The 11,204-nt window shown below is 54.0% G+C and overlaps 1 protein-coding gene across 1 annotated transcript; it reads right to left on the bottom strand.

Moving 5' to 3' along the window:
* Nucleotides 1-3,633: 3,633 nt before the first annotated feature.
* On the bottom strand, nucleotides 3,634-10,909 carry FEZF1 (FEZ family zinc finger 1). Its single transcript, XM_075928811.2, has 6 exons — nucleotides 10,496-10,909; nucleotides 9,048-9,687; nucleotides 5,665-6,712; nucleotides 5,406-5,540; nucleotides 5,079-5,211; nucleotides 3,634-4,476 (listed from the first exon to the last, which is right to left on the bottom strand). Exons 3-6 carry the CDS (start codon nucleotides 6,457-6,459, stop codon nucleotides 4,178-4,180), a joined length of 1,362 nt encoding a protein of 453 aa, XP_075784926.1. The 5' UTR covers nucleotides 6,460-6,712; nucleotides 9,048-9,687; nucleotides 10,496-10,909; the 3' UTR covers nucleotides 3,634-4,177.
* Between the last annotated feature and the right edge of the window lie 295 nt (nucleotides 10,910-11,204).

Below are 11,204 nucleotides of genomic sequence, written 5' to 3'. Positions count from 1 at the left end.
AGTGGACGTGCACTAAAGGGAGTTGGACTGGGCTTGCTTGTTTTGCAATGGTGGTGGTACATTGCTTGGGGGTGTGTAGACAGTACAGGGAGGACTTCTTGCAGCCCTAGCTACCTCTTCTGGGTAGCTGTATTGACCCCACAGATGGGAGATCCTCTCCCCTAATGTCCACGCTGACACTGGATGGGCTTCTCATTTTGCCATTCGGGTCATTTTTAGCACACACAAAGCGTGCAGCAGGTCAGACTGAGGACCAATAGGACTCTGAGGCTATGTCTACACTGCACTCTAAACTCGAAATGAGATACACAACTTGCGCTAGGCAAATTGCATACTTATTTCAAGTTTATTTCAAAATCGGCTATTTCAAAATATGGTGCAGTATAGATAGCACCAAATTTCAAAATAAAGTGCTATTTCGAGACATCCCTTAACCCTCGCAGAATGAGGGTTACCCGGATGCTGAAAGTGTGTGCCCAATCATTCAAAAAATAAGAGCTTGTAAAAACGTGGGGGAGCTATTCCTGGATACCTCTGGTATCCCCAAATAACGTAGATGTGTAGGGGTAGATGTGTAGCCATACCCCGTGTGCCCAGGAGATGAACCCATCTCCCCACCCCCACCAAAAGTCACTCGAACTAAGGGCGTGTGGATTTTGCCCCTTTTCCTGGTCCCTAGTGTCCAGGAGACCGTTTGGAAATCTACCCGAAGAGCGGGCAATGCTTTGGGGTGACGCCCAGCCACACCAGTTCGCCGACATTTCCCCAGCCAGCTGTGCTCAGACAGAGCAGCTCTCCCTAGCCCTGAGCCGCTCCGAAACGGAGGAAGAGCTGCGCCCGCCCGCGATCGCGGGCTACACACGCGGGGCTGTGGCCTTAGCCGCCTCTCTGCGCCTCGGGCTTCTTCCTTTCTTCTTCCAGGCCTGCAGAGGGGCGGGCTAGATAAGAAGGCACCGGGAGGAGGCACCAGGTGCACCAAGGAGAGGGGAGCAACAGGTGTGAAACTTGAATGCTGCTACTCGCTGGCGGCCCGGGACCTCTCCCTTCGTTCCACGCTCCCGCTGCCGCCCAGCTCCCGTTGGCTTCCATGACAGGCACGTCGGGCGCTTTGCCTGCCCGGGAAAGGGAGGCGCAGGGACGCACCCGCGAGAGGCGAGAGTTCAATCTGAGGGCGGATGTGTCAAGGGAGGAATGCGCGGCCCGGGAAACTCACCTGCAAAGATTGCGAGGCCCGACAGAGGGCGCCGAAGCCAAACCCTCCACTCACACACCAGCCTGCGCGCCGGGCTCTTCTCCTGCGGCTCAGTAGTAGGCTCCTGGTGAGAGGGGGACTTGGGGTGGAGGCTCTGGGACTAGAGCTGCTGGGGATGCCGCAAGTGGTTTCCATCATACCCAAGGTCTGCAGTTTGGTTCAGTGGCTCTCAGCGCTCCTTCTGTCCGCATTGTTCCCGCACCTCTGAATGGGGGTACGCTCCCCCATAGTCTTAAGATTCGTGGGTCGGAGACCTGAGCAAAGGAGCCTTCCATAGGAATTGCGCCCGGGGGAAAACACACTGGTGCCTGCATCTTTCCCAGGGGCCTCACCTTTGCTGTAATTCAACAACTGTTCGGGCAAACTAAACCCGCCTGTAGTTTTTATTTCAGTCTCTCTTTTTGGCCAGGCCTGCAAAACCACAAGCACCCTGGTCCGATTAAACAGTCTCCTTTCTCTCCAATTCTGCCAGCCCACCAGACTCTGGCTATATTGGATAAAAAGAAGGGTGGGGGCGTCCAACTGGGCCATTGCCCTGTGTTTGCTAGTGTTCCCATTTCAGGCCCGGCCGCAGCAAGTGTTCTTATGGATCTGGGGGAGGGGAGGAGAGGAGAGGAGAGGAAGGAAAGTGATGCTGCAGGCAACCTTAACCGGCCCTTTCAGATGCGTTGTTTTGCCCTCGGTGACTGCTTATTTTACAAATAAAATCTCTTAAGAAGGCTCCGCTGGCTAGTCTTGTGTTTGTGAAAGGGAGAGCACTTCCTGTTAAAGCCCTTTCCATGGCTCTTTAAAGTGTATTCCCAGGGTGTCCGTTATAAACAGATCCAGCTGCACTCTAGATTCCCCTCAAACCGACATTACGCAGCGCATCACCAGTGTTTACAAAGTGCCAGACCATTAACCTGACTTCCTAGCCTAGGCCTGTCCCGACAGCCAGCTCGATTCGCTTCTGCTGCACACACAGCCGGAAGCCAGGGGAGAGAGGGGAGTATTCCCCAGCCTGGAAAAGAACCGGGCTCTCTGTGCCCTCCAGGACCCGGAGATGTGTCCTTGGGCATTACCGCGCAAAGAATCATCGGCTCCACTAAGCTCGTAAAAGAAACCGGAATAATCCAAATCTTTGCTCCCCACACACTTCGGAGACGTGTAGGAACTCCCCGGGCCTGCGGGGTACGCAGGGAGTTAGTGGCGGAGCTACGGGAACGTCCCAAGAACTGATCATTTGCCCGCGATCTATTTATTTCGCACGATCCCTGGAATCACTGCCTGGCGCCGGCTGCCATGGTCAAAGCGCCCGTGCTGTCCGCCCGGGCCCAGCCAGTGCGCTCTAGGCCCCTACCTCCTCTCCCGCCGGGCATCGGAACTAGTTCTGCTCCGCTCCTCTCTGCTGACACATTTGGTGACCCGCTCCCGTTGGCGGGAGAGGGAGGACGGGCCCTGTCTGAACTACAGCGCGGCTCCGAGTTCAAAAGCGGAGCCCGGCTCTCAAACACCTCTAACACGAGAGCGGAAAGGCGGCTAAGGACACAGGAGGCTGGTTCGCAGCTGGCGCCTCTCCTCGGATTCGCCCGCATCCATTTTGCTGCCCTCGTCCTCCAGGGGAGAGATTCTCGGCGCGTTTGTTTATTTCATGCCAAACCACGCGCTCCAAAGGAGAGCCCCGAACTCCGCCTCTCGGGGAGCGGGTTACCCGGGGTAGCCAGCCTGGCTCTGCGCACCGCGGCCGGCTCCTGGCTCCACGGGGGAGGAGGCGAATAAATAACAGTAGCAAAGAAGCCTCTTCAAGATTCCGCTTGTACTAATGGCTGGGGACAGCACCCGCTGGGGCGGGGAGGGTAATTTTTGTTTTGCGAACAGAAGGATTTAAAATAAATTCATAAAATAAAATCTCCTTCCCGCGCTCATCCGCTCTCCCTCCCCGCTTTCTTTCTAGGCATAGCCCGTGCCTAGAGCGTGCTTCGTTTTTAAGGCTGGATTGGCAGCTTCTACTGAGCAGCTAATAGTATAACAACCCGGCTTTGATAAATCCGAGCTAATTACCCCCTCTTAATTAAAGTCTTTAGCAGTTGTTTCAGTGTTTTGGCAAGAAAACAGGAGAGGTTTGCAGTTAGAAAACACCAGAGCCTAAGCTTACAGCAGAGCTGCTGATTAGAGCATTTCAAGGACCTGGCATCAGCCAGTTTTGATTTCCATCCATCTTCCCTCTCCTCGAAGGAGAAAACGAACACACACACATACACGCACGCACGCACACACAATCTGTCGTCCGCCCCCAGCCTTTCGTTATCAATACATTAGGAATCGGTATGGTGGGATCACAGCTCTTTAATAGGATCATTGGTCTTGTAGCTGACGAATTTAAATAGCTAATGCGCCCTGGATGAGTCAATCATCTGCTCCAAGTATTTATTTCCACCAGGTCAACGAATTCATTTTCCACGTGCAAGAATCAAACTGAAATTCAAATCCGTACATAGTGAATCAGCTCTGGCCACAGAGATACGATATTCAGGGAGCGGGTGAAGGAAGGGAGATATCGGGAAGGGACAACCAGCAGGCATCGAAGACAGGGCAGAACCAACACACAGATATCTACACATCGAAATAATTAAGTGGTGCAGCATTCCCGGCTCGGATAATACAGATCCCAATAAATACAGCAGAAATTGGCGTGGGGGCTTGGCTTTTTTTAACCATCTCCACCCCTGAGATGTTAAAAAAATCGAGTCTTAAAAGAAAACAAAACAACCCAACAACAACCAAAAGAAGAAAGCGACCAGCCCATCACTGTTAGTGGCCCCATAGAGCGTAGTACACAAAACCGCTTAACAGGTGCATGCAAAGGAGCAGGAGGGTCGTGGCAGCGGCAGGGCTCCGCGCTGCTTTCCCCGCTAGCAAGGTCGGAGCTCCGGGCTTGCAGCTCCCTCACGGGTGGTGCGGCTGTTGCAGCAGCGGCCCCGGCGGCTGCAGCGCCTGGTCTGAACCCGGCTCGGCGGGGACCCGCGGCAGTCCCAGGGCGCTGTCGTGAAGCTTCCGGACGTGCTTCTTGAGATCAAAGTTCCTGCAGAACCCCTTGCCGCAGGTGGGGCAGGTGAAGGGCTTCTTGTCGTTGTGAGTGTGCATGTGGAAGGTCAGGTTGTAAACCTGGTGGAAAGCCTTGTTGCAGATATTGCACTTGAACTGCTTCTCGCCGCTATGGGTCAGTTTGTGGTTTTTGTAATTGCCTGGGAACAAATAAATCAAGGGTCACAGACGCTACCGGGTGGAAAGAGCTTTCACCCACCCCCAAACCCGAGCTACGGATGAAAGTGTCAATTGATCGTTTTAAACTAACGCACAACACAAACCATCCACGCAATATTCCTGCATTGACATGTACTGTCCGACCCAAACGGCAATGCGCGGAGTAACACCGGAGTTATAAAAGACACGAAATATGCATTTTAACGCTGCGCGATAGTCGGGGAATTATTAGAACCAAAGATTAATATTAAACAAAGATTCTTAGACCTCAGCAAAAAAAGTGACCAATAAAAATTGCATTTGGGGTGGGGGAATGCATATAGATTAGAAACTGCGTCTTGCCATTTTCTTTTCTTTCTTTCTTTTTCAATTTTCACTCTTCTCTGCAAACTTAAATCGGATAATCAGCTACCGAGTATTCAATATAAAAATCGGATCTCCAGGTTAAAACCTAGCCGAGGGTTTAAAACGAGTAAGATAAATTACTGAAAAAATAAAGCAAGCCCTCCTGCAAATTGTTTTGATTCTGAAACTTCTACGGGTGGGGTTCTTAGGAGACTAACAAGGAGTTTGAGACTTGTACCTTTTTGATGAAATCCTTTGCCACAGAATTCACAAACAAAAGGTTTGTAGCCTGCGTGGATTCGTGTGTGTGTGTTTAAAGTGGAACTTCGGTTAAACGCTTTGCCACATTGGTTACACTTGTGAGGCTTTTCCTAGAAGGAAACAAAAGCAAATATTGAAGTGAGTGCATGGCAGGGCGCTTGGATATCTGTGGCTTCACAGAGACAAAAGAGTCTGCTTAGAAAACAAACGCCAAAGCCTCCCGACCAAACGACCCCGTTTTAACTGTTTTCGGTCGGATGGAAAGCAGATGGAAATACACAGCGCAATAGGGAGAGAGATTCACCTGGGTGTGTATGATCTTGTGCCTGCAGAGTGTGCTTGCTTGTCTGAAGCCCTTGCCACAAACTTTGCAAACAAAGGGTCTGGCTCCTGTGTGGACTGGCATGTGGCGAGTTAAATTATAATGTGCATTAAATACCTTGAAAGTGAAATCAGAAGAAAAAGAAGCTATTAGAATCATAAAGCCCCGGGGGGTAGTTCTAAAACTGGAGCAGAAAAAGGGTTAGAAACTTGACGCAAGCAAAGAAAGTGAAGTTACTTGCCTTTCCACAAACTTCACACGTGAAAACTTTGGGCTTGCTGCTGGGAGAGCTCCGGCTGAACTCCGAGCTCTTGAAGGCGATTTTTTCCGAGAGGATTTGGGCACTTTCTTTCATGTAGTGCTGGAGCTGAGCCTGCGACAAGTCCTTGAAGGCCACTCCGGAAGGGTACTTTTCCACGGCCGGGAGCACCAGCTTGTTTCTCTCCGCCAGGTACGCCTTGGGCTGCGGGTGCAAAGGAGAGCTGAGGAAATACGAAGCCACCGGGTGGATGTTGACGCTGGAGGACGGGTGACAAGGGCCGTCGCCGCGGTTCAAGTAGCAGAGCGCTCCCATGGCGTGGAAAGACGAGTGATTGACCACGCGCGGTCTCACCAGTTTGTACTGCTGCAGGGGCAGGGCATCGCGGGGGAAATCGCCTTTCAGGCTCAGGGCACAGTTCAACAGATCGCCGCAGCTGAAGGGGGAGGCGGAGGAGTCCAAGTGAGCCTTCCTGGCTTCCGAGCCTGCCACCCCCGCTTTGGGCAGGGGGTCGTACGCCACCGGGACAAAGGGGATCATGCAGGGGATGGAGGAGTTGAGGTGCAGAGAGTGTTTGGGGTCCCCTTTGGGCACGGATCCGTGGAGGAAGGGCGGCACCGGGATGGACTTGGGCTCTGGAGTCCTGGCCATGATGCGCTCAATGGAGAAAGCCAGGGGTTTGGAAGTGCTGATCATGTTGCCTCGAGCAGACAGGCTCTCTCTGGCTGGCGAAGTTGCTAAGATTTTGGTTGCAGGGTGGTGGCTACTATTGTCCATGGCTGGCTTGCATTTGTTCGCCGGGCTGAGCCGCTTTGGTAGACGCCTCTTTTTCCCCCCTCTCTCTCTCTCTCTCTCCACTCTCCCCCTTTTTCTGGTCACTGATCTGCAAGGAGGGAGACCAGCCCCGTGGCCGCCACCATCATCAGAGCCTCCGCCGGCGGAACCAGCCTTCCCAGCCCAGTGGCCTCGTGCCAGCCCATCACAGCTTACTTTGGCGCACCAGTGACTTAAGGACAATCGCTGCTTATTTCTATCAATAGAAAGTGTTGTGTCAATAACGCCGCCGAGATCTCGCCAATCGTTAACTTCCAAGAGGAGAAGGTAAACTAGATAATTGCTCAATTCGCTTCCAACAGTCAACAGGAAAAGTTTCCCCCCCTCCCCACCATACACACCCACTCCCCTAGTAAGCGACTACTTTTCATTGGAGCCGCAGCCTCCCCTCCCAGAGAGGGAGGTGTCTCCTCCCTCCCCCTCACGCAACACCCCCCCCCCCCCCGCCTCTCTTTTCTTATTGTCCACAATCTGTTTCGCGGGCGTTAGGGGCCAAGCCGATCCGACATCAATTGTCTCGTTTGGCTCTAAGTGACAGCGTCTAAAATCCTTGCCCAAGTGCTAAATAAGGAAACCGAGTCCGAGCTAGGGGCGAGCCGAGTGCTGCAGGAGAAGCGACTCTGGGGGAAGCTGTGTGTTTCCTGGCCACTTCCCAGCCCAGCCCAGGCTCTGGCGGAGGCGGGGGATGTTGGCTGCTCCGAGGGCTGCTGCCCTTCTCGCAGGCGCTAGCCGGGGGCTTACACTCGGGCCTGGCGGGGGTTGGTCTTTTGGAAAGGGCAGCCAACAAGCGGGGTGAAATTTGCCCCAGATCCCCTCGCTGCACAGTTCAATCGCACGCAGCAAAAGCCAGACGCCACTGGGGCCAAGCCGCGCCGAGAGCCACAAGTTGAAGCGCAGTGTGGAGGCAGCGCCTGTCCAAAGCAAACCTGACCTGCGCTGCCTGGGTACTTGAGCAGGGCCAGCCCGAGGGGACTCGATCGGCACAGGGCATCCCTGTCTACCCAGAGGCTGCGGGGCTGCTCGCTCCGCGCGTTTACAGCCAAAGCACAGGAGCACGTCAGCGTGCCTGGGGGAGAGGGTCCCTACCGCGCTTCCCCTACCTGTTCCTTTGGTAGCCAAGCTAACCTACGGCCAAAGCAAGTGGCAGCGGAGTTACTCCAGCCTGCCCGGCCGTCGGCTGCTGTTCTGTGCAGCGGGGCCTGCGGTTCCCCACACGGCTGTGTCCGAGCAAAGCAACAGGCTGCAAGGGCGCCTGGCCAGAGGCATGGCTGTGTAGGGGGGGGCTCGCCTGGGCAGGCCCCTTCCCTCCCCCGGCTCTGGGGCTCCTGGCTTTTTCTGGGGCCCTTTGGGGGCCTGGTTGTGGCCGAGTAGCCGCCGCTTTTGTACCGCCTGAAAATGCCTGTTGCCCGCTCCCCGGAGGGGTTCCAGGCCCGGCTGCTCGCCAGGGCGCTTTGCACACGTGGGAAGGGGAAGCTCAGCCCGGGCCCAGCGGCCGAGGTGTCCCTGATTGTTGTTTCCTCTAGTCTCTGGGTTGGCAAAAGGGGGCAGCTGAGAGGCACCAACAGCCCGCCCACATTGCCGGCTCCCCCACCGCTGCGCGCCCTCCTCTAGGCCCGCGGGCGCGAGGAAGCTGCGCGGAGATGGATCAGGGCCCTGGACCTGATTGGGGAGAGAGCTCCGGGGGGCTCCAATGGATGAGCCGAAATGGGGCCAGGGTGGCAGGGAAAAGTCGCCCCACGCCCTCCTGAGAGCCCGGGCAACGCCCTGTTGGAGACCCTGCAACAGCCCCCCGTTCCACCCCGACCCAGCCCTGCGCTCTGGAGAAGAAGCTGGACAAGGGCTGATCCGCGCCTCTCTGGGCTGAGAAGGGCGGCCCTCCTCCCAGCGGAGCCAGGTACCCAGCGCCTCTCTCCTCTGGAAACCGCGGCGGGGACTGGAGGTGAAGTGGGTGGCGAGTCCCGCAGGCGGGCCCCGGAGGGATCTCTGACTTCCCACGTCCAGGGGGAGTGTGGCCTCTCCTGGGACCATGCGGCGGGCAGGGGCCGGACTGATCCAGCACCCCGGAGTGCGGGATCCCTTCCCGCGGCCCCAGCCAGGCGCCATCCCGCGCACACAACCCCCCTGCAGCGAGGGATCAGGCCCCCCTGGCGGGGACAGAAGGCCAGAGGGTGCGATGGGCTGACCCTGGGAGGGGGTGAGGCTTGTGAGTGCGGGCAGAAGTGTGGGGAGATGTCCGGGCTGAGGATCCTGGGATGGGCCAACGGCAGGAAGGAGCGGGGGGGCTGGGCGAGCCGGGTTTGAGCGACGCAGACATGGGGGTGCCAGGCAGCGCCCCCCGGGTCCCCTGATACCCCACCGGGCGCTGCTCCCGTTTCCTCCCTCTTGGGCGCAGACAAAGGGCGGGCGGTGGGGGTTACCCGGGTGGGGCTGGCGTCTGGAGCAGGACCCGCGGCAGATGGATCGCGGTTAAGACTTTAATTGCTGCCTTTTAAGCGCCGATCAGGTTCCCCTTGGCGGGGCCCTCTTCTTACCGGCTGCTTCCTGCCTCCGCGCCGAAAGCCCGGGGACTCCTCCAGCGGCGGGGCACCAGAGAAACTGCAAACACTGCGTCTGAACAAGCGCGACAGGGGCACACATAAAATGAGATTAGCGTGTCCCGCGCCCGGGCGGGGCGAGGGGCGATTTAGTCCACTCGGAGAGCGCTTCCGTTTCCAGCGTGTACTTCTCCCGGCCGGGTCTGCGTTGTGTCTGTTCTAGGAGAGGCTCCTCCAGAACAATTTACAGTTTATTTAATCTAAACACATTTCCTCTTAACTGAGAGGAAAGAAAGGAATTAGTGTGGGGTGGGTTTAGCTGCTTCAGATCCCACACACTTCATAGGTTCACACGTTGTTTTGAACCGGTCTTTTCGGGATTGACTTTTTGACACGAAATATGTAGTGTCATTTGAGCAGTGTAAATATCCCAAAGCAGCAATTACAGCCCGTCCATTAGTATAATACTGGCCTTCTTCATGCTCAAGTGGTAAAGAGGGCGCTTTGGAAATCTTGATTATTCATTATTTGTTAATGGTATTTCCCCCTCTGTGCCTCGCATACATGAAAACTTGTGAGCAAGCCAAATTAATCAGCAGCCATCCAAGGGTTGCGGATCTCTTTTCAGGATCAGCTTCTATTTGAGAGAAGGAAATTTTGTTAACACAACAATTGCGGGAAACCGAGTTAGGCTCTGAAAGCAGCAGAACGATTTCCCCCCCGCTCCTGGCCCGGACATTGCATTTCAGTTAGGATCACGCTTTTGTAAAGGTATTAGCTGGCGAGTCCGGTAAACTACAAGCACTTCCACAAAATCCCTGCTGCAGAAGGGAAGTATTCTTGAAACGCGTGGATGGATGTGATTCGCGGTGAGAAGAGTGGCGGGTCTGACGCCTCACGTTTCGCAAAGGGCATTTTCGGTTGCCTTGTACCTGGGGAGTTTCACCATTTGTTTGTCTTTCTTTTCCCAATCTCTGGACCTTCTTTCCAGACAGGTCCAGGGATGACTGGGTTGTCCTGGAGGGGGAAGACTAGCCTGTGGAAGTAGCAAACCTCAGGCGACCTCTCCAGAGTTAAAAACTGTCTGAGGAATTAAGGGCAAAAGTTTGAGCGCCGTAAAATAATTTCGTATCCTCTCTGGAAAAGCTGCTGCTCTCTTTCCCCCCGTAATCAGTTTTGCATTTCATTCGCTCCTAAACTCTGTTCTTGATATTGCTCACTTGCATTATTCTCATAACATATCTCTACATGCGGTTAAATCCGAGCCACAGGCGAATTCATCTCGTGGTCAAGATTACTCCAAACTGAGCCCAAAGGCGATTACAGCGAGGTACAATACCGCCTAAACCCTTAATCTTTCATTTCTTCCTCCGTAATAAAACACACCGAATTCCATTGCGTTTTTAAGTAAAAAATGAATTGAAAAGCATAATAATTTCTCCAACCTTCTGCTGCGCGCATTAATCTTCTCCTGGACGTGTTTTACGGTCCCCCTAGGAACAGGCTGCCTTTCACCTTCGGATCTGGATAAAGACAACAAGCTTCCGTCACTTGCTGCATATTAGCTACAGGAGGAGAAGGCGACGGAGATCTAGCGTGTTTTATTTGGGATTATGTTCCCGGGCGATCTAGGAAAGAAGCAAGAAGGTTACACACAATACTCCTGCCTTTTTCCCGGAAAGATTCTAGTGACTGCCTCTGTGTCCGATTTATTTATTTTTAGTCACTTTGATTCGTTTACAGCGACTGCTTTGTTCTTATTAACTAATCAATCACCAATCACTAGGATCACACCTTTACAAGCCAGCCTCGTTAAAGGGCTGATCTGCCCTCAAACAAAAGCCAGAAAACCCAGAGCTAAAGCTGCCACTTCGTCCCCCACCTTGTCTCTGTTGTGCTGCCAGACTATTCAGAATAGCGCCTTATACAACGCCTTGTAATGTGACATACCTGGACACAAAGGAGCAAATTAACCCGGCATTGCCATGGCTTTTTCAATATGGAAATTAGCCTCTGGTTGTTGACATTGTTGCAATGTATTGGAGTTAATTTTTAAATGATTGTGTCTAAAATATACATGAGAAATGGTTTATATGAAGGGTTTTCAATATGAAAATTAGCCTCTGGTTGTTGTCATTGTTGCAATGTATTGGA

Source organism: Pelodiscus sinensis, chromosome 1 (assembly GCF_052426305.1).
Source record: "Pelodiscus sinensis isolate ZL-2025 chromosome 1, ASM5242630v1, whole genome shotgun sequence".
NCBI classification, from domain to species: domain Eukaryota; kingdom Metazoa; phylum Chordata; order Testudines; family Trionychidae; genus Pelodiscus; species Pelodiscus sinensis.
The sequence above is the reverse complement of the archived record's forward strand: the minus strand, read 5'-3'. Positions and strand labels throughout refer to the sequence as shown.

Bases quoted from the DNA above. Each gene is read 5' to 3' on its own strand.
- FEZF1 (XM_075928811.2), bottom strand. From the start codon at position 6,459: ATGGACAATAGTAGCCACCACCCTGCAACCAAAATCTTAGCAACTTCG. The intron at 5,541-5,664 runs GCAAGTAACTTC...TTCACTTTCAAG, and splicing joins CGTGTGAAGTTTGTGGAAAG to GTATTTAATGCACATTATAA. The intron at 5,212-5,405 runs GTGAATCTCTCT...GTTTCCTTCTAG, and splicing joins ACAAGATCATACACACCCAG to GAAAAGCCTCACAAGTGTAA.